General features: G+C 42.8%; 3 protein-coding genes across 3 annotated transcripts in view; all 3 read left to right on the top strand.

Annotated features, from left to right (window-relative positions):
- LOC139223152 (membrane-spanning 4-domains subfamily A member 4A-like) overlaps positions 1 to 27,995 on the top strand; it is a 174,707-nt gene that overhangs the window by 121,762 nt on the left and 24,950 nt on the right. The window lies entirely within an intron of this gene.
- On the top strand, positions 327 to 3,202 carry rwdd (RWD domain containing 4). The gene is made up of 7 exons (XM_070855135.1): positions 327 to 480; positions 1,100 to 1,180; positions 1,296 to 1,405; positions 1,627 to 1,777; positions 2,036 to 2,141; positions 2,912 to 2,961; positions 3,170 to 3,202. The coding sequence occupies exons 1-7, from the start codon at positions 457 to 459 to the stop codon at positions 3,200 to 3,202; spliced, it is 555 nt and encodes a 184-aa protein (XP_070711236.1). The 5' UTR covers positions 327 to 456.
- Positions 9,204 to 27,864, top strand: LOC139223162 (uncharacterized). Its single transcript, XM_070855134.1, has 23 exons — positions 9,204 to 9,215; positions 9,554 to 9,693; positions 9,794 to 9,904; positions 11,219 to 11,342; positions 11,516 to 11,719; positions 12,130 to 12,420; positions 13,465 to 13,982; positions 14,760 to 14,899; positions 15,775 to 15,903; positions 16,428 to 16,636; positions 16,897 to 17,022; positions 17,297 to 17,430; positions 19,352 to 19,480; positions 20,122 to 20,369; positions 20,445 to 20,610; positions 21,712 to 21,901; positions 21,987 to 22,120; positions 22,713 to 22,849; positions 23,591 to 23,739; positions 24,135 to 24,341; positions 24,435 to 24,529; positions 26,374 to 26,498; positions 27,585 to 27,864. The coding sequence occupies exons 1-23, from the start codon at positions 9,204 to 9,206 to the stop codon at positions 27,845 to 27,847; spliced, it is 3,981 nt and encodes a 1,326-aa protein (XP_070711235.1). The 3' UTR covers positions 27,848 to 27,864.

Here is a 27,995-nt window from a genome sequence, read left to right as displayed (position 1 = left end):
ACAACTAACCCTTCAGGATGATTCAAGCCCTCCTCGGGGTCCTGCGTCCGCCGCTTGCTGTACGTTTTTCCGCTTACTACCTGGCTTCATACTATAGAATTCAACGATTTGACACAAAATACTTACTTATACCGATTTTATTGATTCAAAAATGATCTTCTTGCTTCCGCTATGAGAAGGGCGTCCATAGTAACGGCCTGTTAACACATGGCAACGGCCGGAAATAACAGACCCAGAATGCCGTAATTGACCAATCAGAATAGAGCATTCAACAAAACCATGTAAATGTGGGTTTAAGGCGACGTTGTGCCTTTTGCGCATGCGTATGTTATCATGGTAGCATTGGTTGTACCTGTTGAGGAAGTTGTGAAATTATCAGCAGTGTATTTTTAATATTTTTAATTATAGAAATGGGCTGTTAACTGTGGGATTTGAAACGATCACGGAGGGACAATCATGACAGCCAACGAGGATCAAGAGGTATGAATGAAACATGATGCCGTTGTCCGCTAGCTGATGTTAGCGGCTAACTGCTATCTACTTGACGCTAGCGTGGCTACTAGCATATTATTAGCAACGTTAGCGTTGAAGAGCAGAGTTGACAGCCTCACTGCTCGCTACACAGCAACAAAAGTGGACAAGTTAGCTTTTATTCAATGTACAAAACCCCGGTTTAGCTGAAGCAGCAGTCAGTGCAGAGTGTAAAATGTCTCTGGAGCAGCTGTGGAGCCTTAATTAGCGTCTTTCACAACGGAGATAAAGCTACGCCGAACTCAATTCAAAAGTCTGTCAAGCTAAGGAGTTTGATTCCTGGGTGGAATGCTTGCCACATAAACCACACAGCAAGACTTTTTCTGATTAGAAAAGGCCCTCGGATCTATTCGGTGCACATGTTCCATCAAACAACAACAGTATATCATTATACTAATGAAATATCAATCATTATCATGCAAAGAGGTCTTGATCCACGGTTCTATCCTGTTCAGCATAATTGACCATATTTCTGAATGGTGTTTGGCGCATTGAAGCTATGAGGACAAGCTTGCCTTGCTCTTCTATATGACTTAATCATGCCATTGTGTCTCTTCTTCAATCCCAGATGGAGTTGGAGGCTCTTCTTTCCATCTATGAGGGGGATGAATGTTTCAAGGAAATCAGCCCAGTTTCCTTTCAGTTCAGGGTAAGAGTCCTTCTGTACTGTCCCCGACACCCTGTTCATGACCTTTAACTAACTGTCAGGATTAGTTGTTGAGTAGTAATTTGTATTACCTTCTATTTTGATACCATACCAACAGGTTGGAGACCTTGAAGACACAAAAGCATTCATCCTGGACGTCACATGGCCAGAGACGTACCCTGAGACGGCCCCACAAATCTCCCTCGATGCCTTTTTCAACAACAGAATGTGAGTTCTGAGCTCAGTGCCGTACCGTCAAATATCCTGAATTCAAAGCTCCATCGCAATGTGATGGCATGGAATTTTTTCGAACTGGAAAAGCTGTGATTATATTATTATAGCTTCTGTTCACCGTGAGAGCATAGCCACAGTGTGAGAACTGTTGTTGCTGGGCACTACTTTAGATGACGGCCATGTCGTTTGTTTCCTTTACGCTGACTTCACAACAGCTCCGCAGACACCAAGCAGCTGATCCTGTCAAAGCTGGAGGAGCAGGTGGAGGCTTACCTCGGCACTGCAATGATGTACACACTGTTTGAGTGGGCCAAGGAGAACCAGGAGGCCCTCATGGAGAACCACAAACCTGTGGTCACTGCCGTGGTCAGTACATTTCCTTACTCTGACTAATCACATCAGTGAAGTTCAAAGTCAGGTGTTAAGTTGGAAATCCACGCGAGTGTGATATGATTCATTGTGTTTCTTCCCCCACGAGCTGCTCATCTTCCCTCTGCTTTTAAAAGCATCAGTTTTAGATTAGAGGAGCCTCGCACTTCAATGTTTGAATGATTTTTGGAAAAAAAATAGCCTGCGACAACAAAACATAATCATACGTAACAAAATAAGTTCTTGGTGGTGCAGACGACATCCAGCAGTGAGGTGATGACTTCCACTTCAACGGCCAAGAAGAAGGACAAGAAGGAGCAGCTGACAAAAGCTCAGAAGAGGAGGATCATCAGCAGAACAGGTACAGCAGTCACACAGTATTGGATACTCATACTGGAGTATTGTTTAAGCCAATCAACCACAAATGGACAGCCATTTGCTTAGATCCAGCCGTTTCATAGTGGTTTTGGCATTTCAGTCCACATGCATCAAAATGAGTGTCTGAATATGAAAAATGGTTTGGTTGTCCCATTGACTGGTTCTTTCTTGACACCAAGGTTGCCAGAAGGGTTTTGCATGTATTTATGTACAGCTCTAGCAGTGCTGTGGAGTTTTTTTTTCTTTCCCTATGAGAGGGTCATGAAAATAAAAACCCTTGAACATGGCATCCCGACTATGTTATGAGCGTGAACTTGGGCCTTGCTTGAGATGAAAGGTCCCCGTCGGTCCGTACAGTTCATGCACGACTGAAGAGCCAAATGAAAATCAAACCCTCTGCCAATCAGAGCAGACGTTAACACGGTGTTCCTTTGCATTTCAGGAGGTCAACTTTCAGTTTGATCTCCAAAGAAAAGTGGTTTGTTTACAGCCCGTCTTTGTTGTCTGTTACTGAACCAGTTGGACTCTTTTTTTACCCAAATTTGAACTAAACCTAAAATTCTTAATATTAATTGCTACACCATTTCATGAAATGGATATGTATCATTTAATACTTAACTTCAGCTTAAATTCTCCCCGACATGGCTGTGGTAACATTAAAGACTATAAATAAAGTTCTGCTTTCCTTTTTCTTATGTTTCTCGACCTGTGTAAAATTCAAATTGGTCACATTGTAATGATTTCTCCTCTCAGATAACAAAGGGGAACTGCCAAGAGGATGGAACTGGGTGGATGTGATCAAAGTAGGTGCACTCTACCTGCTCTACACGTGGTCATGTACCCGAAGTCACAATTCATCATTAACTTTTCCATATTCTTTTGTCTTTCTCACTCGCCATCACCACTTCCCGACCCCACAGCATGTAAGTGAAAACCTCCCTGCGTTAAAACATAATCACAACCCCCTCCCGTGATGACGTGTCTCACCGGTCTCTTCTGTTGCTGTTGCAGCTGAGTAAAACCGGAGGAAAAGACGACGTGTAGAGCGGAGGGCAGCAATCTGGTGCTGCTTAATACGAGTGCAGTGATGATGATGATGATGCTGCTGCTGCTGCTCCTGTCCAGATGCTTTTATAACCTTCAGCTGCAGTAGTTAATGTGCGATGGGGCTGTTTCCACGCACACCAAAGCAGAGTGAAAACCAGGTTTGCTAACTGGGGACTTCAGGGGAGCAGCTAAACTGAGACTTTGAGCTGGGGATCATCAGACGGCCGATCAGTGTGCGCTCATGTGTTTGTTAAATGAAGCCAGGTCCCACGCAGTGTATGTTGGATTGTGTTTCAAATGGATCTATCAAAGTGTCAAGTAGCATCGTGCTGTTACTTAAAGATATCGTATGACTGTGAGAAAGTAGCTTGTTTTTTAATAACACAATGTTCCCCCTTTACCCACTTTCATATTTTAATAAATGTTTCTTTATCCCCGAGTTGAAAAATCAAAACTGTTCATATGAATAAAACCAAATTAGGACTGCTTATCTAATACTGCCACTTACCAAGTGAAGTTACAAAACTGTACCTGAGTTACAAAGGAAGTAGAGTTATTTTGCTTTCAAAATAAAACAACTGCTGACTGGCAGAGCACACAAACAGTGTGGCATTGCTGCCAATGGAGACACTGAGGTAATGCCTTTCAAAGATAATCACATGCTAGTTTTAGTAAGGCCCTCTTCACCAGATTCTGTGATGCTCACTACTAACTTCTTGTGTATAGGAAGCCAATTAAGTCATTATTCATCAGCCTTTCCCTGCCATGTGATGGTTTAAACCTCTATATAGTTTTATATTGACAGTCTACCTGTGTGATGACGTCTTTGGCAGAAGCTGCAGTATGGCCCACGCTGCTCACAGCCATTTATTCCTCGGTGTGTCTATCTGAATATCATCTGGTACGTCGGCCACATTGAAGTTGGTGAAATGAAGGAAAACAACAGTTTAAACAGACGTCTGTTGAACACGACATTAGCTCTCTATGATACAACTGAGAACGTGGCTATCACAAGTTTTGTTAAAAGTACATTTAAATTATGAAGTAAAATACTTTTAATTGAATCGAACACAGAAACATTAAAAACATTTTTAGTTTCATTTCACTAGTGTGGCACAAGGAATAAACTACCACTGGCAGTCAGGGGCCCAGTGAGCACTGTACTCACATGTAGAGAAGTTTTCCCAGGGGCTAACTGCTGTTTGTAACAGAACTAATAAACCCCAGCCAGAGATAAAACTGTATTTGAAGGGCTATAAAAGTTCAAATCGCAGGTAAAGTGTGAGGAGTTTTGACCTAACCAGCTTTCCATACAGGAACATGAGCTTGTCAGAACAAAAGCTCTCGGCTGCGGGAAAAACACAAATCTTACTTTATGAGGTTTTTCTTGTCAGAGTTTCACCAGGTGGAATCCCTACAGACAAACGTGTCTAAAAACATAACCTAGAACAGGTATGTGCATTTCCTAATGAATGTTTCTGAGGAATAAAAGGTTGGAGTTGCCACAAGTGACTGATTGCGTATGGCATATTTATTACTTCTTACCACATATGTTAAGAATAGAAATGGATGGATGCACAGAATGTTACAGCATGTATTAAAAAAAGGTGAGTGATTTAATAAAATGTGAATAAAACATTTAGAGTTTTATTTTGAAATTTGCAACCAGAAGTTGGGCCTTTCATTCTCTGTCGCTTGACTCATGAATGTGTCTCCTGTCAGTCGGAGGGGTGCAGCTGGAGGTGACAGAATGTGGACCTGTAACAGGGACAGCCGTTTTTCCAAAAAGGAGAAGAAAGTAAGTGTCCTTTTGGAACAATGATGTGATACCTGACGCCTGTTTATTATACTCCATGTTGAAGTAATCCATTACATTATCACTGTAATATATTCCATCAAATTTACTTTTTTAGAGATCACGTGGTAAAAATGAATAATTGTCATATTTCATCTTAATTAAAGTTTTCTTCTGATATTACTTTTGATCTTAAAGTTTTAATTTCATTGAATTCATGCTGAATTTCAGTCTATTTCAGTCCATTTTGTGCACGTTGTGTCTTGCAGGAGGACAAAAAGGCTGTAACACTTCCAGCTATAAATGGTGGCCCAACTTTACTCTGTCAGGTGATCTATTTATCATCATGCTGTACCTGTTAGTAAGAGGGAATCAATAAACACACATGCACTTGTATGCACAAGAATGAAACATTGGTTCACTGAGACACAGATCTACCTACAGCACATGTCAGCTGGAGGAAAATTCTCCGTCTTGCTCACACACACACACACACACACACACTCTCTTTCCATCCCTTCAGATGACATTACACTGGCTTACATCGATGTCATTGAGACTCACTCTAACTCTTACCGCAGACTGCCTTTCATTTGACCACCCCTGGTGCTGGAACGGGGGGGGGGGGGGGCTATTAGACTTGTTGTGGACCCACTTTCTGGTGTTCTGGCAATAAAGTGGCATTAGGGTCATAGAACTTTGACCTTAATGTCTATGCCTGTCCCATCTGTCATGTTGAACCTTTCAGTCCAATCAGAAGTGTATAGGTATAGGTATACCCACATGGGTTATTTATCCTTATTACTTTTTATTGTCTGCATTCATTTACAAGGACAGTGTATTTTGTCATTTGTTTAATACTTCGGTTTATGACAAAACATCCTGCAGAACTAATGACCTCCTGTTTAGTGATAAACACAGTGATTTAACAGTGATCTCTTCAGATTCCTTCAGGCACGGCATCACATAAACAGTTCAATGGTAGTGTGTCAAAAGCCGTTTGATAATTGCTTATTTAAATTTTTATTAGTGCCTACTGTACCTGGGTGAGATCATTTCAAGACTCTATAAGGGACCTCCAGAGGTTAAACCTACAAGGACCTCCTACATAAAACAGAAATGAGAGAAGGAAACTAACACAGGAGAACTCCAATGGGAGATAACTAGCTGGAGAGCTTTTGGCTGGAAGAGCAGCAGCAGATATTTTATCCCACCTGTTCAGTCGTCTCATCATGCAGGCTCTTCCAACTGCTGGAGAAATTGTGGATCCCAGGAAGTAAACTACACTTTTTGGCGCAAGATTAATACAGAAGCAGTGAATTTATTTGGGACGAAAGTCGCTTTTAATCGCAAATAGTAAAACAAAATACTTATTTGGATTATTTAGTATCGCTGGCTCAATCCTGTATGGTTACCCCATCCGTAGAAGATTGGTATGAGGTGATTCATGACATTTTTATAATGGAAAGAAAACAGAAAGTTTGAGGAAAACAAGAAATAATAGAAATCTTACATTTCCATGACATGCCCTTCTTTTGTTTAAATATGTATAGAATGTGAACATAGTCTGCATATTTTCTTTCACCCCATGCCCCTCTCTTCTTCTTCTTCTTTTTGTGTGCTTCTAATAAATGAACCTTGAGGCAGTTTCTTTGCAATCTGCCCTTTAAAACAGAACCAGCTCAACTCAAATGACCTGCTGAACTATCATAACACAGACCTAATGTTTTTTAACAGGTTAAGGCTGCCAAGGCCTTGGACCTACGCGAATATGGGCTAACAGTTAAGGACTCGTCAAAGTTGCTAAGCAGCATTGAGACAGACGAGGGCGAAAAAGGAAGAGAAGGAAGAGATGAAGATAGAGAGGTAGACAGTGGGACTCATCTGTCTGCTCGGTCAAACAAAGGTGATGTGGAGGAAAGAAGTGATGACAAACTCACAGAGACACATCTGAAGTGTGGCAGAATGACCGATGAGGTTCGAAGAAAGGAGGACCGTCCAGCTCTTGTGGACGAGAAGAGGCTCATGGTCTACATATGTGGTGAATACAAAGGTAAGAATGGCTTCTTTCTGAATGGCTGGCAAGTGTTCATCAAATGATGCAAAGGAATGTCACAGCGGTGTTTTTTCTTTAAAAGGAAGATGCAACACCGGGTTTTCTACATGTGTTTGACTCAGACACAGTTGCGGAGAGAAGGGCGTTCATGGAGAACGTCTGTCCGAGGTTGTATCTGTACTGTAAGCAGAGAGGTTACGACTTCAGGATGCTTGACCTCCGCTGGGGGATGGGAGCACCTGTCGCTGAACGCCACGACACCGTGGAGCTGCATGTGGAGAATGTCCGGCGGTGTCAGGAAACCCAGGGACCACATTTTATTGTACGATATCATCAGCGCAAGATTTTTTCAACCAACATCTTTGTATTTCAGTGTGTGATTCTCTGTTCTTTTTGGTCAGCTGTTTGTAGGACAGCAGTATGAGGTCCGGAACCTTCCCTCTACAATCACCAGAGAGGCCTTTGAGGCCATAGTGAGACTGTTAAAGAAAGATCACAAGCAGATGTCCAGGTACAACCCACCAGAGGACTGTCCTGCCTCAGGCTCCCACTCCAGCATCACCACAGACAGCAGCTCTGGCCAGGATTCCATTCATGGGGATTGTCTGAATGTCAGAGAACGGGCAACAAACTCTGGACTGCTGAGCCAGAGCTCCAACGACTCATTTTTAGATGGAGAGGAGGCCGGACTCAGCCCAGTGGGTGCCACGAGTCCGGGAGACTTGGACTCAACATTACTCCAGATGTACTACAAACTGGATGAGAACTGCCGTCCTTCTGTCTACCGCTTACTTCCCATCAGGTGAAAACAGAGTTCACAGTCTGTGATGTGGCATCAGATCATGTCCTTATAATCCTCCTTCACAATACTAGGGTTTCAAATTGTTTCGGTCGGTCAGTCCATGGTGCCAAATGAATAAATCCATCACAAGAAAGTTTGTTCAGACAGTCTTAGTCCTCAGAGGATGAATCCAAGTGACTTTAGTGGTCCCTGACTTTACTTCTACTGTCACCAAGAGACTGTCATTTTGAGTATGAGTGAAATGATCTCTAATTGGTTGATGGATCGCCATGACATTTATTACAGTTATACATAGCCCACATAGACTGTTTTTGTACAGTTTGCCCGGATTGTGGAAAAACTGCTAATTCAATTTTCATGAAACTCGGTGGAAGGGTGTGGAATGGGCCAAGGAAGCAATAATAGCAGATCCAACCCATGGACAAGCAATAATATTGACCAAATTGTAACAGTGGTGTCCATAGCAAAGTGAAATGTGTATAGTAGTCTGAACAACGTTCCATTAAGACCTTTCTCCTGCATTCCGCCCTAGCTGACCACCAGATAGTGAGGCTGTCCATCTAATCACCAAATCCAAAAATGTCAAATAAATGTCCTGTCTGTTATATTACATTATATCCGTTTTATTATTGGAAATGTTGGTATAAGTAAAAGACGTAAAGGCACCACAAATAAGCAGACCAAAATGTGTCCATCCACATCTTGTGTAGAGGACAGCTCATCCCTATCCCTCTACCCCCCCCCCCCCGTCACAACAACCAATAGGGTTCAACATCTTGAAAACACGAGCAGAGGTTTAACAACCTTACTCATAATGCCTTGGTGACATTCACAGCTCTAACCATCCCGACGTGTTGAGCATGGACAGGGAGCGCCGGACGCTGGCCAGGAAGGACTGGAGTGCCACCTGCCACAGACTGTGGGAGGTTCTACAACGCAGTGCGGTCAAGGCACTTGGGCGTGAGGCGGCGTCCCTGTTACTCAGGACAGGTACGGTTGGAAAACAGATACACCTGCAGTGTTTTTCACAGGAGCCTCAACGGTGCAAGTCTAGAAAAACTGCAGTGAAACCCAGTATAGACAAATTATAGCTAATAGTATTAAAATGCTAATACAACATTTTTGTGTCTTATAATTTGAAAAATGTCTAACATGAAACTTTTCTAATGTCAAGATAATGACTGTTTGCACAAAGAGCAGCTGTCAGCACTATCTTTCATTTCTTTAAGAGTAGTTCTTGACTGGGAGGTAGAGACTGGACTGCAGACTGTAGATGGGGGTCCACCAGAGGAGCACTGCCACTGCTATAAGAGACTGATCCCAGATCTTAACTACAACCTGGAGAATGAGCAAGTTGGTCAGTACACCGACCTCCTGGAGGGGCAGGCTCAGCTGGGTCCAGTGTTCAGGACGGCACACCAGCAATTTCTGGGCCGGCTCTATGAAAAGGTATTGTCACAGTTAATACGGTGATAAACTCTGACTGAAGTCAGATTTAGTCGTGCCTTTTTGCTCCGGCCCTCTTTAACCCCTGCCTCTAGGCAAACATATCTTCTTGTATAGAGAAATGTGAATGAGAGATCCATACACTGTGCTGCTAGCTCCTTGCACCTTAGTTTGTTTTTAGATGCAGCGCCTGCAGTTGCTGGTGTGTGAATTCTGTTTGTCTTTCATTTTTACATCTACATCATCAAGCTGCGCCGCACCAACATACATGAGCGTTATGTGGGACGGGGACCGAAAGGCCTAAACCCCAAACACAACCGTTCCTACCAGTTCTACATCGAACGCATCTCCTCCCACTTTCAACGGACTGTCATCAACTTCATCAACAAGTACAACATACACGCAAATGAACATTTTTGATTACATGGTATATATCTGTGTGTTGTTTGAGTTAATTACAGGTTCTTTATGTGCTTTTTACTATTCCAGACAAATGACGGTCACCAAAACTCAAGGCCCTTTTGACTCAGTGAGGAGAGAAGCCATCACAGTGCAGATACAGGAGGAGATACAGCGTCATGTCAGCCGTGGACTCAATCTGTAAGTGGGTCTTTGACTCTCATGTCTATGACCAGTCATTAGAGCTGGACATACAATACACTCTGGTGTGCTTAGATTACAATGACCCACATTTCTCTGTTGTGTGCACACCTCCTCGTTCAGACTGATTTAAAGCCACCATGTGTAGAATTGCCTAGTGGTCGTCATAGCTTGCGAATTGTTCTAATGACAGGAGTCTCAGTTTGTAGAGAAATAAAACAATAGCAGTGGAATCAGTGTCACCCATTGCCCCCTCGATCCAGTGGAGGTGGTGGGAGAGAGGAGGATGATGGGAAACCTCAGTGTGTGAAGGAGCAATATCCTTCGAGGTCCTTCCTTCTGGCAGCTTTACAACCAGCACTGCTCCAAAACTGACAATAACGGCACTATAATGTACAGCAACTGTGCAATATATTTGTTCAGAACAACCTCACTGTGTGCAATATATTTATTCATCTTTTCACCTCATTTCATAATATGCAATACTTTCTAATATCTCCTCCTTTTATGATATCCATATATTATATTGTTTCTATTAGACTATAGACTACACATGTGGATGACATCACACACATTTAAAAATCTGCATGGATAAAAATTTCACAATAGGTTAAGAATAATAATTGATTTTATTTCAATTTAAGGTATCATTTTTAACAGCTTTACAGATACCTCTTGTTTTTGCGCACGTGTTTCAATGTCTCTATGACATTTCACTGTTTTAAATGCTGGCTAGACTGGAATTTTACTGTCCTTTGTGATTCTGAGAAAGAATAGATAGAACTCCAACTAGATTTTCTAATTATGACTATACTGAGTATACAACTGTAACTAAGTTTACAACTCTAAATCTACAACTATCTAACCAGGCTACTCAGAACATTTAACAGACTAACTGTAGTCCTTAAATGTATTTCCACATACTATAGTTCCAGTTTAACTTCAGTTAGATTTCCCTACATTCCTCAGGGGAAAGGGCTGTACTTTGAGGCAGACTTTCTTAGCTGATTTGAAAAAGGAAGTGGAGCAGTCAAGAACCAGACCGATCCTTCTGCTGGGACCGCCAGGCTCGGGAAAGAGCACCATCATGGCTGCAGTAGCACAGCTAGCACCCTCTTGGCTGCCTGGGTGAGTTGCTGGTAGAGCAAAGCATCACATAGTAACAGTAATGTGCTTTGGTTTGTGGTGTTCAACATACAGATTTGCAGACATGGATTGCCTGTATTCAAGGGTAAACAATATAAGAAAAAGCAACCACTTGAGTATCGTTGATAGAACCATTCCATTTTTTTTTTTTATATCTCATTGGTTTAGAGCTGTGAAGATACTGGTGCACTTCATTGGCTTCACTGGAGAGAGCAGGAATATTCGTCTGGTCCTGCAGAATCTTTGTGTCCAGCTGGCTGAAGCCTACTGTCCCCATACAAAGCTGTCAGAGGTACTGGACCATCTCCAGTGCATACAGCTCTGTTATATCTTCATGACCAGGACTTTGACAGGCTGTTCTTTTGGTCAAAGTAACACCTTAAACCCCAAACTTCTGTTGTTTTGACTTGCTCTGACTGATTAGATCACCCAGTATGGGTTTAATAGGTCATTTGTCTCCTCCAGGGCTTCCCTCAGTTGATCAATGAATTCCACTCTCTGCTGGGCCTGGTGGGGGTGGAGAGGCCCTTGGTGGTCCTACTGGATGGGTTAGATGAGCTGTCTGAGGAACATCATGCAGACCTCTCCTGGATTTCAACCCCTCTACCTCCAAACGTTCTCCTCATTATGTCTGCAACCACAGACTCCCCTTGCATTCAGACTCTGCAGGTCAGTAGAGCCGATTTGAAGTAGATAGAATTTTAAAGAAAGCAGAAAGCTTGTGTATTAAATAGTTTAACAGCAAAAACGAATTCATTTTTCAAATGTTCAATGATGACCTATTAAGTTTGATGACTGAAGCTTAAGCTTTGCACATACACCCTATACTGGCTGGCCTCCACTGCCTAGGCTGTTGGACTGGCTTGTCGATGGAGACTGCACAGCTGTATAACTGATTCTATGCACCTGTTGGCAGTGGGTGCCTCTGAGGCTGTGGAACCCACCAATTAGAAAGGGCGTCCACATTTGACCTTGTGCATATTGTTTGTCAAACGAATACGTTTAGCTTTGTTAAGAACACAAATTCAAGTAAATATGTGATGACACAGATGTTCTTCTCTCTCACCTCTCCCCAAAAGTCAGCTCGTCCGAAAATCTTGTCCCTCCCTCCTCTCAGTCTACATGACATCACAGCAGCATTAGAGATGAAGCTACACACTGGTCGGCGGTGTCTGCAGGAGCAGCAGTGGCAGCTGCTGGTCCAGGCCTGTCTGTCCTGTCCCTGCCCTCTGTACCTGGAAGGAGCTTACTCTGAGAGCACGCTCTGGGCCTCCTACACTCCCCAGGCCAGCCTCAGCCTCCCCGGTAGCCTCGAGGGCCTCTACCTTGGCGTGCTGGCTCGGCTGGAGAGAGAGCTGGGGAGGCAACTGGTGAGACGAGCCGCATCTTTGATATCTATCTCCCGTTGGGGTGTCACTGAAGAGGTGAGCTTCACATCACTACACTGCACAAACACTTTAATTACTATCATTTTATACCGATTCTGGTATTCTGGCTTTGAACGGGCGTTTCTGCTGTTGACCGTAAAACATTATTCACCATTTTCACCCTGGCAGTCTTTGGAAGGATATGTAAAGACTTTGTAGAGCTTCCCACAGACGCCCATATATAATAAATATTTGACCTAGGAAAAAAAGCAAGATTCAAACATTAGATCAGAGAGGGATTAACTGAATAGGACAATTTGTGCCATCCCATCTCTGATTAAGTCATGCTTTTTCCAACTTCTCTTGGTAATTAACATTATACTGATCAAACTAAAACTGGGCATCAGTGCAAGAAACACGAGCAGTCAGATGATCAGACAGATTTTAAAAGGATAAGTAAACATCTCAAGAAAGAAGAAATATCCCTCAGGCTCTTTTCTGTGTATTATCTACAGAGCTGGAGTTAGCCTAGCTCAACCTGAAGACAGGGGGAAACACCTTTGTAGTTTTAAAATATACACACCACTGTCTCTAAAGCTTGCTAATTAACATGTTTAATCTCATTGTACGACCACAGAAATAACAAATGTAAAGACAATTTTTGGATTTAGGGGAAGTAATGTGCTTGAATTCTGTATGTCCTAGTAAATAACAGTGTACCCATCTGCCCAGGACTTCTGTACAGCTTCTTTGGCAGCAGTGCTGGTTCCCTGATACAGTTGTGAGCAAAGGTTTTGGTCTTTGTCTCTGCACAGGCAATTTCGTACTAAAACAACCACTGTGACGACAATACTCCAGGAAGCTTAGCTCTGTCAATGTGTTGGTCAAGAAGTGGTTCTGGCATATAACCATCACTTGACTGTTTAATCAACAAGTAAACAGAAGTGCAGAAACAAACACAATGTGTTAATGAGTAGCTTTAGAGGTATTGGCAGGTGGGTTTTCTTTGTGTGAACTCTGATGCAATTAATGTTTGTCCACCATCAGGAGTTGCTATACCTACTGGCCCAAGATGAGAAGGTGCTCGAGGAAGTGACGTCATGTCATCACTCTTCCAACCACCCCGGGGTGCCTTATGTTCTGTGGGCTCGAATGAAACATGACCTCGGCCATCACCTAACTGAGGTCAGGACAGATGGGACATTTGTGTACCGCTGGACACATTGTGAGCTGAGCCGTGTGTGCATAAAGCACTATTTAACAACAGATGATGCTCGTATGGCCGTGCATGCAGACTATGCTGACTACTACAGAGAAAAGTCACAACACAGCCACATATTTCAGCCACTGGCGTGGACACTGGATGATGATGAAGGTATGACAAAGAGTTACAGATTCAATCTGAGGAAGCTTCACGGGTTGCCCTACCACCTGGTTCGCTCAGGCCAAATCCTGCCCTTTCTGACGGAATGCATTTTCAACTATGAGTTTTTGCTCCATAAAGCCTGGGGGCTGTCCGTCCTGGACATTGAGGAGGACCTGAACAAGGCTGTGCTGCCAGACAAGTAGGTCAGACAGATGGCTGAACTGTTGTCTTAAACTGTGTAACATTGATTCTGTATAGCAATAGTAGGGGGTAACAAAGATAAGAGAGCTTTCTTTTTGTTGCACAGTTGTCCAAAGCAAGACACCGTGCACAGGTGCTACATTCTTGGACTCGTTTCCATTTATTGTTGCAGGTTGACTTCCAAAATGGAACTGATCTGTCACCAGCTATTTTTACAAGCGTATTTGTCACTGCATTTTACAGATGCAGGTATTTGAGGACGGTCTGTTAGTCTTCAAAACTTTCTGCTGCTGTTCTCTCATGTCAAACCAAAAACACCCAGTCCCAGGCCCCAGGCCCCAGATAGTGGCTGGAGTCTTCAACAAGTTATTGAAAACTCTGCTTGATTCTTTCGTGAAGTCAAAAAAGTCTTTTTAATGATACATTGAGACACAGCGTATATCAAAGAATAGGTTTTGATCATTTTATTAATTTTAATACAACATGCATCTTCATAATTGTACCCCCACACACGGTTGACATGCCTACTGGCCCCACAGTTAATGTGCACATAGCAGCCTTAATTTCTCAGGACCTGCACAAGCAACCCTTGAAATGGATGCAGGACATGCCTAGTTAAAAGCAAGTATATCTATAGCTCTACTTTTCCTAACCAAATTTTTTTTTTTACCTTTAACCTTCAAATGTTGTGAAGTCAAAGATGGATATAAGAAAGTTTGGCAAGGTGTTGAGAACATACCTCTGAAATTACTTTACACTGTAACCCTCTCCCCAGGGGTCATGTGGATGTGGAGATGCTGTCAGGTGCTCTGGAAATGTCTAGAACAGTGCTGCTACAGGACCCCTGCCAGCTGGCCTCCCAGCTTATGGGTCGACTGGGACAAATGATTTTTGAGGACCGGCCTGTTGCAAAAGGTCTGTGACAGGTCTGCCTTTAAATTGTATATAACAGTGTTTATTTTCATTATATGTCAAACTAAAGTATAACTGGGTATCATCTGCATAACAGTGGAAATTAATGTTTTCTGACTATATTACCCAGAGGAAGCATATATAAGGTAAATAATATCAGTCCAAGCAGCGAATCTTGTGGAACTCCATGTCTAACTTTAGTGGAGGACTCACTGTTGACATGTATGAACTGAAATCGATCTGATCAATAGGACTTAAACCAGCTTAATGCGGTTCCTTTATGCCAATGAAGTGTCCCAGCCTCTGTAATAGGATGTGATGGTCAATGGTATCAAATGCAGCACTCAAATCTAACAAGACCAGGACAGAGAGAAGTCCTCTGTCTGATGCCATAAGGAGGTGGTTTGTAACCTTCACCAGTGTCTCTGTGCTATGGTTCACTCTAAAACCTGACTGGAAATCCTCAAATAGGCTATTGGAATTTAGAAAATTACACAGCTGATTGGCCACTACTTTCTCAAGATAGTAGTTAGCTACTAGATAGTTGGCTAATTAGTGGGAGTGGGTGTCTGTGAAGATTCTCAGTCATCCAGGTCATAGTTATTCCTTGAGCAAAAGTCACCTGGACTTGTTGAAGGTACTTGAAGACGTTTTTCCTCCCATCCAAGAGGCTTCTTCATTTCTGGATGGGAGGCGAAACGTCATACCGTGACGTGAGGTATGTCTCGCATGGACACAGTCAACCAGGTTCTATGGTCTCAAGCTAGTGCAGCAAACTGTTCGCCCACCACTGAACCTGAGTTCAGTGAGTTCACTGACTTGGTCTGACAGTTTCCCCTCTGGGGATCAATAAAGCCTTCTCTTATTGTTTGACCCAGGTGACCCACTGAAGTTCAGCTACCTCCATTCTCTGCAGCTTCAGTGCACCCAATCATCACTGCCTGTGTTGCTGCCCTCCTCCACCTGCCTGCTGCCCCCAGGAGACCTCCAACACAGCTTGCTGGCAGGTAACACACAGATTGTTGTGTATATACTGCATGTTGCTCTATTTTGTACACACTGATGTGTTGCATGTCTGGCCGTCCTGGTAGAAGGATCCTTCCTCTGTTGCTCTTACTGGCATTCCATATAGGAAGCAAAACGTGAGCGGCGCTTTGAAGTTCTGTTGTCTAATCCTCGGGCTATAGAAATAGAATTGACTTGACTTGATGAGCATGTCCATTCAAATCAAATCAAATCAACTTTATTGACCAAGTTTGAACAGGCAAACAAGGAATTTGACTTGGTAAACTTGACTCTCTATGTACAGTGAAGGAAAGAACAGGACAATATAAACAATATAGAACTCTATTGACAACGGTATATACAATGGAGGTAGGTGTAGTGCAAATTGCAGTGCACACCACCTTAAACTAAAGTACTGCACACAGAATTGGTAGATTTTTGTTGTGCATGTAAGCGTAGCTGTAGCTGCATACTGTAACTGTATAATGAAATAATCAAACTGAAAGATGGACTGTTTACTATGCAGGTCACTTGACCAGTGTGACTGCCCTGGGAGGGGGGCAGAGAGGCCCCTTCAGTGTCACCAGTGAATCAGATGGAAGCCTGAGGTTTTGGGATCTGGAGCAAAGGCGGATCATCAGGAGCCTGGACGCGGTGGGAGGAGTTGTGGCAGATTCACTCATCCTGGGTCTGGATGATAAGATGCTCATAGTCTGCATGGGACAAAGTCTGCAGGTTGGACTTCTTAGCTTTAACACTAAGTTTAAGCGAAGAAGAACTGTGCTTATTGTGCCTTATCTCAGCGAGGAAGTTTGTAACCACAACGTTATTACAAACTACAGTAATGACTAAAATATCTGGCTGCTATTAGAATTCAAACATCAAGATCATTTGCATGTGGAGGAAATACTTTTGGATTGTATAAAACAGCAAAAGTTTAAAACCACTGGAAAGTAGTGTGGCACATATTTAGGATACATACGACTGTTTTTCAGGTGAGAGAGGTAGAATCTGGTCGAGTTGTCTATTCAGAGAGTGACTCTGTGGACGTTCCCATAGCCAGCACAACTTGTGAAGGTCAGCTGCTGGTGGTCTTCTACGATGGAAGTAATCGAGTGAAGGTACTGACAGCTAGATTGAATATTGGACTGACTTTCATCAGGTGGACACAAATCCAGAAACAGATGTGCTAATGTTCCTCTTCGTCTGCTGGATGTGTAAATAGGCAGACTTTAGCAACGTTATCATCGCTTTATAAAGTGATTAATGCCGTCCCTAAAGAGTGAAGAAAATCAAGGAACTAATCTCACTTCATCAACTGAGTATCCAGAATGATTGCTAGAAACCGTGGAAAGAGTTTATATAGGTGAGATATTTGTTGTGTGTGTTTGTCAGGTGTTTGACCTGACCTCCTCCTGCTCTCTGCTGCACTGTGTTAACATCTCTATTGAGCCTGGTGCGATCCACAGAGACCGCTCCATTCTTCTGTCCAACAACTCCATCAGGGACTACGTCCTCTTTACCTACAGGTGAGGTAACATCAGTTTAGCCCCAGGTCAGGACTTTGCCTTTTGGGATACTTTGAATATATTCCATACGTACGGTAAAATAAAAATCTTCTTCCTGCCTTTTTGTTTGTATTGCTAACAGTGGAGGTGGTGGCGCAACGTCTTGCTGTCTGATAGTGCCTCAAGACTGAAATATAGTTCACCCAAAATCAGTTCTTCTCTCTGGAGCAGTGTTCTGTTGTTGCCATAGGTTTTATGTGATGTGGTGTCTTTTTATCAGAATAAAAAATGCCCATTGTAACCTGATTAGTGGGCCTAATCACCAAGCCCGGCCTGAAAGACAAAACATATGGCAAGAAAACCCCCAGTTTAGTGAGTCATTTAAACTGTAACTGTAAAACTGTAAAAGCCATCAGTTGAACCCTGTTCACACAGCCTTTCATCTCCTACTAGGATCTCCCCATGAATGTCAAATTGCTGGTGATCTCAGAAAACATCAGCATTCATGATGCATGAGGCACAATATCACAATATCACATATCCCTTTGTTAACAAGCTGTGAAATCAGGCCTCCATAATATCAAGACACACTTCACCACCGGCTTTACAAACAGCTGTGAATTATTAAGGTAGGATACTAGTCAGGTGGAGCTTAGAATGACAGTGATGCCTTCGTGTCTTAGCTTCAATCACACTGATGAGTGATACTAAAGCTCATAACCAGGGGATAACAGCAAGATTCTTTTTTTTACTATCTAATTAAAACTTGATACTCGTGCTTTCAGAGTAATTAGCACAGAGACAATACCTCCAGAGCTGACAGGAGGTATCAGATAAAAAAGGAGGTATCGGATAAAAACAAACTAGGTCACTGGTGGTTGCTGGTAATACAAGATAGCAGGGGTAGTATTAACGAGAGACGCTGCAGAGCTGCGGCTCATTTACACCTTGTTCATCTAAGGGTCACTTTTAAATGAAAGCTCTCATAAAGCCCCATTCTAGTCTTTTTAAGCGCTGACAGAGGACAAGCTTTGTACCAAGTGATGTTAGAGAAATCTCCTCCTTGGTACCCGTTTCCCCACAATCTTTTTTCTGTACTTTGCTCTCTTTGCAATAACAGATTTAATAACCGATATAAAATAAGTCAAAACTTGTAAAGAAACATTTTACACTATTCACTTTTTTTTTACACAATTCCTGTGCTATTGGTTTCATATTAAGGTTTCAGATATAAAAAAATCTCACTGTTTTAGAATATTAAAGAGCATGTTGGACACAGCCAGCAGCTGTGTGTTGGCTAACAGCAGTAAAAATCCTACGCTAATCAAGACAGTGGAAAAAAAGCCCAGTTATCTCCAACAACAACTTATCCAACTAGCTAATTATTTACCTGAAGTTGTTGATACCTCAGTTTCATCGTCTACAGAAGATGTTTCCCCTCTATAGATGATGGAACTGAGGCTTTTTTTATTCATATAGAGCCGATTCATAACTATTATCTCAAGACTCTTTCCATAAAGAGCAGGTCCAGACCAAACTCTTCAATTAGAGAGAGACCCAACAATTCAGAATCTGAGCAAGCATCAGATATTATATTAGGCAACAGTGGCAGGAAGAACTCCCCTTATTGCCCCACACTTTGCACACTGCTGTCCCATGTTACAACAGAAGATGTTATGCGGGGAGCTGCACACAGCTGATGACAAGTGAAAGACAAAATGACATCGTGGTGCAATGGTTCCAGTAACATCTCCGAACAACATAAATAGAAATGATATAGTAATATATGATTACTAGACTGCAGTATATCATTTGGAATAGGGCCACGACATGGATCCTTAGACAAAGGCTCTAAAACAGAGTGTCGTTAGTTTTTAGTAAATTAATATGAGAGTTCGACCCTCTTTCAGTCACTTAATACCTGTTCTTCTTTGTGTTTAAGGTCTGGAAGTGAGGCAGCAGTATTCAGTGCCAAACAGGGCGTTGTGCTGTCTGTCCTGTCCGCTCAGCATGCTGCTGCCTCCATACAAGCTGTGGAGATGACTGAAGACTACCTGCTGCTCTTCTGCAGGTATCCTAACACTTTTAGTTTAGAAAGATGTTGACACAGGCGACCTCTTGTGGCCGTAGAAATTAAGGTGGGAGCAAAGGAGGAGCAACGATGATGTGCAAAGAGCAAAGAAGTCCATGTAGGAAGGAGGTCAGGGTGAGTGGGGGGGGGTCAGACACAACCCTAAACACAGAAGGCCACTGTTTGTTGAGTTATTGAGTAACTTCCACAACTTTCGCCATTTCTATCAATCAATCAATCAGTCAGATTTTATTTGTATAGCACTTTTCATACAAATAAAATGCAACACAAAGTGCTTTACAGATAATTAAAAAAAAAACTCCCAAACCCACCCCCACAGTTAAGACATCAATAAAAGACTTAACACGTGCAATGAGGAAACACCAGATGAGATCAAATGAAATAAAATAAGGTAGAATAGGCCAGATAAATAACTAAACTAAAACGATAGACATAAGAGAGAGAGAGAGATGGAAAATGAATAAATAAATCTGTATATATGTATATATGTATATATAAAAACAGAATGAGAAGTGCTAAAAATGTAAAGGAATAAACTACACATTGAATAGATTAAAATATGCCTCTCATTTTAAAAAACACCTCCCACTTACTCCCACTTTGTCCTTTGTTTGTGTCAGGTATCCATACAAGAGGGGCAGTGAAATCATCCACATTGAGCTTTTCAGCACTGCCTCCTTCCTCTACCTGCGGTCTATACTGGGCTGCAGCCAGGACTCCATTTCCCAGGTCACCGTCAACCGGGCGGAGACTCACGTTGTGGCCTTTTGCCCCTCCCCTCATACCGGCATCACTGAGCTGGTCACCTGGAACCTGGAGACAGAGGATCACAAACACGTCACTCGCTTCCCTGCAGTACTGACCAAAGGTTGCTCAAGATGTTTGCGTGCATCCATATTTTAACTCCACTCCCAACGACTATGACATTTGCCTCTCCCCTCAGGCTTGTGTTTCGATCTGCGCTTCTGCCTGGGGATCTGCAGGGGAGAGAAGTACCTTTGCATGTGGGATCTGACCTCCAGGATCAGTGACGAGACTCTCACCTACAACACACACAAGCCCAGGAGTGACGGGACAGAGGAGATCATCCCTATGGGGAAAAACCCACGGTACGTACTGAAATGTAGCACTGACAGGAAGTCCCTTTGTGTTTCCATCCCATGATGCTTAGGTATGATAATGGCTTTTTGTGAGCACACCAAAACCTCTGTTACTGATGACTTGAGGTAGCCATCTTTGGTAGACTCTTCTTTTTCCCTCATACTGTCCCTTTACTTTCTAATAAAAAGAAAAAAAACTCAAATGTCTTCTCCGTGCCCTTTCAACCAAAAAAAACCAATTCAGAGCTCTTAGAAAATAACAAACCAATGAATATGAACCAGTGTTCATCTGCCTCATTCCACTCCTCTAACTAGGAAACACTGTCTGAAGTGCCACCACTGCCCTCTGCTGGGCTAAAAGAGCTACTGCAGATAGGAAAAAACTGGGAATACATTTTTCAGACACTTGACAGTAATCTATATTCTTCTAACTCAGATCCTGACCCGTCAGAAATACTGCTTATACTTTACTGCTAATAATACTAATAATACTTTCTTTAACAATCAACAATTCAACAGTTTTTAATCATGCAACCTGGCTCAACCTTAACTTCCCTAACTACCTTTATCACTAATCACTTTATAGACTTCACTGGTTTTATACAGAAGCACAGAATACCTACAGCTTAAATCCAGCTTAACTCATAGCACACACACACTCACACACACCAAACAGTCATATTAAATGCCTACATTTAGATTTATAGGCTGCAGTGTGTAGCGTAATACATTCCAAAAGGCCACTAGAATTGAGCACGTATAACATGTTCCATTTAGTCTGATAATGATTCATGATATACAACATAACACAGCATCTCTAATATATTAGCTGGTTATGTCATGATTTCATGGAAGAATGCAAAATGTATTTTTTCACTCTATGTGCTTGGTACCAGTGGGGAATTAAACCTTTCTGTTCCTCTTACTGATATTTGGGAGTTGAATATATTGGAAACTGATGTGGGATATTTAGTAATATGTTTTGCCAGGAAATGTGAAACATTGGTACCAGGATCAGCGCTTTCAATCAAAACTGACACTGTGGCGTACCCCAAGGTGGTGTTGCGGTGTCGTCTTCCTTTCATGAAGTCTGGCTTCCTCTGCTGGCAGGTATGTGGTGTGCCGCTCCATCAAAGCGGGGGCGGTTTACGTTTGGAACTTGGCCAGACGGCGTTTTGTCTGCCGACCGGTCAGAGTGGAGCACGGCCTCTACAGCAACACCGATGTGGTGCTCGCCCATGACTTCAAACTTTACATCCTTACCGGCAGGAGCACGGACACCCCCTCGTATCAGTTCCAGGTAACTGCTCATTTATTCATGTACATCTGCTGAACTAACCACACTGCCGTTCATAGTAACATGTCAGTCACGTCTAACTCCCCAGACTCTTCTGGTGTATGATCTGATTAAGCGGAGCTACGTAAGAAGACAGACTGGGATCGCAGTTGTTCTCTGTCCTCAGCACGAGTACCGTCTGCTGGAGGACGGACAGATTCTCCTGGGCCTATCAGAGACCAGGTGAGAGTTAATGTCTGAAGTACAGGGAGTGTGGGCAGTCTGCAGCTATAAGGGTGCTCCTCACCACATAAGAGTACATTGATCTCTTAACATCCACCATTTAAAACCATTTTTTTTGTCTCGCAAGTTGCTAAAACATAACCTGAACTACATTAGATGAAACATCGCTCAAAAAATGTATTCAATTCCATACCTCTAGGCCTGATGGGAGCCAGGGAGTCTGTAGTTCAGGGGTGTCAGACTCATTTTAGTTCAGGGGCCACATGCAGCCCAATTTGATCTCCAGAGGGCCGGACCAGTAAAATCACAGCATAATAACCTTTATATAACGACAGCTCCAAATGTTCCCCTTTGTTTTAGTGCAAAAAAATACAAGTACATTCTGAAAATGTTCACATTTAATGAACTCTCTTTTTACAAAACATTATGAACGACCTGAAATGTGTCTTCTCTGTAATTTTTACACTTTGCAAAGTCATCCCGCGTATGTTTGACACTCCTGCTGTAGTTTGTCATGTCACTTCCTGATTCAGGTGGGTTTTTACGAGGTTTGTAAAGTCGTTCTTCAGTTGAAAATCTATTCTGTCGGCAGAGATCACCTCATCCTTTGGGATTTGGACTCTGGTTCTATCAAACATGAGATCAAACCATCCCACGGGAAGATGCTCCTGTGCAGCAGCGCTGTCCACGACCTGCAGCCTGACGTGACACCATGCCGAGAGACAACATGTGAGCTGAATGTGAACACACATTTGTCACCATCATCTCCTCCACGATGATGATAATGATTTGACTCGAACACATCTTGTTTTGCAAACATTTAATGCTGTGATAATATTCTGTGGTTTTTTTGGAGAGTAAAGGTGTGATTTTTTTTATTTTTCTTTCCTGCAAAGTTAATGATCAGACCCTCTGCTAAAGGTAGCGAGACAATCATAATGAACAATGGTGCAGTTATGTGCTGCTTTCCGCCCGTTTATCTCAGTGCTCCTGGGTCAGAGCAGTGGCGGTAGTGGCACTGACAGGGCCGTTGCCAGAATTTCTGGAATAGTAAATGTAGGAGTTGGAAGAAATCCAAGTTCCATGGGTCTAAGTATGGAGGATCTAGTATGCTGCACAGTTTGCAAAGCCCCCTTGAGGATAGAATGCATCAAATAAACAATGTAGTATTAGCAGCTCAGTTAAAGAATATAAAAAAGTTCAGTAAATTCAAAAGGAAAATAGAGGGGGAACATGGTATGACCACAGATAGCAAGTCCAATAAAATACAGCTCACCTCATCCCAACAATGGTTCACATCTCTACATCTGCATGTACCTTTAACACCATCATCACAGAAGGACACTGAGAGCAGAGCTTTGAATCCAGTCCTGTAGGAGTGCAGGGGACGAGAGACGAGGACCTCCATCTGCAGTCATGGGTGATCTCAGCCGAGAACATATAACTGTTGCTTTTCTTGCTTTGCCGTAGTGATGCCACGGGACATACAGACGGAGAGCCAATCTGCAAAGAAGAGGAGGCTGGAGAGGGATGCACAGAGGGAGAAAGAGGTGAAAAGAAGACTGGACGGAGAGAAGTACAACTCTATAGACCAGTACCTCCTCAGTGGAAATGAGCAGGTACACAGAAAAGTAGCAGAGGACACAGTAAGAAGACAGGATAGCCCATCTAGATATAACATGTAACACAGCATAGGTCACTGAAATGTCATTGAAATGATCTTTTTTTTTCAGGTAGTATCACTGATATGTTGTGTGGTATTCTTCTTAAGTCACATGGCCCCATCCAGCATGTGTGTTGTACCTTGACTTTGATTATTTTAAGGGCTAACTTTGGTATTTCTAAGCCTGTGTCCTGTTTTTATCATCACGTCTGGTGGCTTTAAAGAGAATGTACAGGTCTGTGTCTGTCAGGATCCTCTCCACGATGTCAGTGTCAGTGTCATGACATTGCTGGTTGTTGGTCTGTACACTCCACTCCTTTATCTTTTTTTATTTATTTTATTTTTTTTAAGGCGCTGGTGTGCTCCTATTTTGCTCACCACCTCAGTGTCTTCAGCGTGGTGTCGCAGGAACACCTCCACACCCTGGAGGATAAAACATCACTGCTGAGCCTCCACACTGCAGCTATTACCCACACGGGCAGCCACCTGGTGCTGACCAGCTACAACCAAACCCAGAAGCTCCCCTGCATCGTTCTGTGGGACCTGCACAAAGGAACGGTGGGCTGTCACTCTTCTGATGACCAAACCAGGCAATGTGTGTGGCTGATTGGAGATTTTCATACTGATTCAGTTCTGTACAAATTATATTAGGTGAGGAAGAAATTGAGGAACGAGGCTGGAGTTTGCTGCGTGGCCGTCACAGACGACGCACACAGGGTTGTCTTTGGGGCCACAGGAAGCAACAGGTATGTGTTCAGCTTTTGGAAGCGACACGGTCGTGTTGTTCATCACTTAATCCTAATCAATCTGGGTCTATTTTTTTAGTCAGCATTGTGTATACCCACTTCTAAATCTAGTTTACTGCACGTCGTTCAGTTGCACATTAACATGCACTACAATGCACGCAGTTAATTGATTGAGTTTTTCTCAAGCTCCGTGTTTGGTAGTCATGTTTTCCACAGCGATAGTCTAGAGACCTGTGTGTAAAAGTGCACAGCATGTTGCAACATCCTCCTCTCCTAGCTGCATTAAAAGCCCTACATACCATAGTTTCTCTTAAATTCAACTCAAACTTGACCCTTGTTGCAATCTTTGGACCAAGCTGACCCTACCAGTCCTCCATTACCGAGCCGTCTAGTGGAACATTTAATATCAAATACGTTACAACAATTTGACAGTTAGTAATCAGTAATAATGAGTTGAAGTTCCACCACAAAATGTTGCCGCCACACACGCAGCTGCACTTCCTCTGCGGCTAACGTCAGTTTCTCAACTTAACTTAAGGAAGTAAAGATAATTAAGTGACAGAGTGCAAACACTCCTGTTCCAGTGGGTGAAGTGAAAATGCAAACTTACGTGTCGCTGTCTATATAACACAGGGCTGGACAGGCTGCTTTAAAAAAATCATGGGTGCAGAAATTAAGAGGAGACCCACTTTTTTTTACCCACTGTTAACCTACAACCCCCCCAGCCCTAAATGTAGTTATCTTTGATCAATTTCTCAACTTCAAACAGCACAACTAGGGTCTTGTTCAGTTTTGATACTCACAAATCAGATATATTAAACCAAAGCTAAAAGGTGTTTAAGCTCCACAGTCCAGGCTTTTAACTAGCGGGGATCATCCTTTCACTGGCTTGCACATTTTTAAAAAGCTTTTAAAAACCCACTTGCAGACTGGATTTTTAACATTTAATCATTTCTACTGAAATGGCTTTATGTTATTTTTATATTTCGTTGTATCTATATATGCTTGTATTTAGTGGTACTTTAGTGGACCTCTGAAGCACTGTAGGACTCTTCACTACATTTTGGGAAAAGCACTTACTTTAGTTGGGTTTAAAATGAGAAGATCGATGTCGGTCTCTCGTCTTGTACAGGTAATTAGCAATTAGCTTCGCTTTGTCCAAATAACCAATCAGTTTCTTAAGCGAACTGTTCCTCCACTGCTCCTGGTCTTCATGCTGAGCTCGGCTCTCTCTGTCATGACCCCAGCTCTGTACACAACACACAGACACACAGATATTTAAGGGCGATGTATTCAGCATATCAGAAATCATTAACAGGCTTTGGGCCTCATTAAAGAAATGTTCAACTTGTACAACTTAACAAATTAAGAACTACTGTGTGACTCATCACTGACTCATTATCTCCAAATAAGATAAGACAATATGGCGGGCAGATGCATGGTGATCAGTTCTACACACAATAAACACTCCAAAGGTGTTTATAGTTTCGCTCAGTGCGTATCTTAGTTTTTCGCTCCCATTTTTCATGATGTGAATTAAAGCATCCAAGACCTCATAAATTTTCAACTATTTAACGTTCTTGCATGAAAGGTCATTTTTGGAATCAAAAGATGACCACAGAATATTGATGGAAAAGATCATGAAGAATATTTATTACAAAACATGTTTAGACAAGACGAGAAAATATAGATGGATAAAACTAGAAATCCAGACACTCTTCTTTTTATTTTTGTCCAACTCTTTGGGTCGGTGGGATGCAGCTGTCGGCATAATGCCCGATGAGCATTGTGCAAATGTTTGAAAACCAAATGATAAAAGATGCTGTCCGTGTGTCCTCTGACAGGCTGAAGGTGTGGGACCCCTTCAGCAGAAACTACAGGAGCATCACTGGCTACGGGAACCTCACGATAGAGGCCTCCAGTGAGCTTCACATGACGGAGGGAGGAACCAAAGCTGTTCTCCTGTCAGGTAGGGAAAAGAAGTGGAAGGTGTCAAAGGAAACGGATTTATTAGTCGTATTACTGAGGAGAGTTTACTGTCACACTTTGAACAGGCTGACACACAGTATGCTGCTATTTCAATCTAATGTAGCTGCCATCATCCCATTTATGTGCTGACATGAGTTAAGTGGTCTGTATTTGTGCTTTTACATCACATCCTCATTCACACATCATTCATGCAGCTGGAGGAGGCTGTTCTTTCACACACAGAAGCTATTACTGAGTTACTGTGTTTGAAATCACTCACAGTAACGGGCTGATTGGCCCACATTCTTACATAAAGAAAATAACTTGTAGACAGCTTAATGATTAAAAAAAAAATGGTCCTCTTTGATCATTCTTGGCAGCATTTTTTAAGATGAGACATTTATTACTTTCAAATCATGATGTCAGTATAAAGCGGATTCATTCTCCAGTGCACAGGCGGCTGTTCTTTTATCTGTCGTCAGGGCAATTGTGAGATAGAAAGTAGAAAAAATGTTACATTAGAAGCAACCGAGACCAACCGGTGAACAATGTTTAGCCTGGCAAGAAAATGTTCATTCCAACTAGTGATAAATGCTCTCCAGTTACTGTAGCCCAAGTTTGAAGCGTACACATCTCCAGCTGCTTTTCCTTCTGTCGCCGTCAAAATAGTATGAGCTTGACAGGTTACAATCAGCCCCATCTTCCACATTCACTGTGACTGATGTTTCAGCCAGATGCTGCCAAGTCCTCGAACCGAAGCGAGTCCTGCGGAGCAGATTGGTTAAATCTTCCCAAAGAACTTGCACCACAGTTGCATTGCGCTTGTCTCGCTTCTCTACTGAAAACAATGACTTTGTGAGCTCAAAAGACGCAAACATCTAATGGCCCATAAGGCACGTTTGCTGCCCTTAATAACCCATACACATGTCACTGCTAATGGAGCTCTTGTACCTAGTAGTGTGCAGACACACTATGCTGTCACCACCAGTATCCATAGGTGTCGCCAAATCATCACACATCACCTCCAAAAATCGGTTCACATGACTCCATATGACTCCATATACTGCTGCATCCGTCCTGTCACCAGCAGGGCAGTTGAGCCTGTGGGACCTGGAGGTGTGCAGCGTTCTGTCCGTGCTCTCCCCGGACGGCCGCGTCAGCTGTGTGAGGCTGCTTCACGGACGTGAGGTCTCTCTGCTGCTCGGACTCGGCCACAGTCCCACCCTCATCGGTGTTCGCTCGGCCTCCGGAACTGTCTGCTCGGCATCTCAGGTCTCCAGAGACTCAGACCTGTTTGGAGAATCCAGCAGCAGCGAGGAAGAGGAGGAGGAGGAGGAGGAGGACCCGTAGGACACACTCTGCACCCAGTGAGTGTACATGACAGAACGACAGAGAACTAAATCCACAACATGACACATGGATTGAGAAGAAATATATGAACAGTGTGCTTATAAAACACCATTACACTCATGCACTTGTATCTGCATTAGATTTCTCC

Source organism: Pempheris klunzingeri, chromosome 23 (genome assembly GCF_042242105.1).
Source record: "Pempheris klunzingeri isolate RE-2024b chromosome 23, fPemKlu1.hap1, whole genome shotgun sequence".
In the NCBI taxonomy this organism is placed as follows: Eukaryota; Metazoa; Chordata; class Actinopteri; order Acropomatiformes; family Pempheridae; genus Pempheris; species Pempheris klunzingeri.
Note: the sequence above shows the minus strand (reverse complement) of the source record. Positions and strands in the feature narration are given on the sequence as shown.

What these genes read in the sequence shown, in the direction of transcription:
- rwdd (XM_070855135.1), top strand. Translation starts at nt 457, where the DNA reads ATGACAGCCAACGAGGATCAAGAG. An exon ending in CAGCCAACGAGGATCAAGAG is followed by an intron (nt 481 to 1,099) that starts GTATGAATGAAA and finishes CTTCAATCCCAG; the next exon opens with ATGGAGTTGGAGGCTCTTCT. An exon ending in CAGTTTCCTTTCAGTTCAGG is followed by an intron (nt 1,181 to 1,295) that starts GTAAGAGTCCTT and finishes CCATACCAACAG; the next exon opens with GTTGGAGACCTTGAAGACAC.
- LOC139223162 (XM_070855134.1), top strand. An exon ending in CCAACACAGCTTGCTGGCAG is followed by an intron (nt 15,904 to 16,427) that starts GTAACACACAGA and finishes TTTACTATGCAG; the next exon opens with GTCACTTGACCAGTGTGACT. An exon ending in GGGACCTGCACAAAGGAACG is followed by an intron (nt 24,342 to 24,434) that starts GTGGGCTGTCAC and finishes AAATTATATTAG; the next exon opens with GTGAGGAAGAAATTGAGGAA.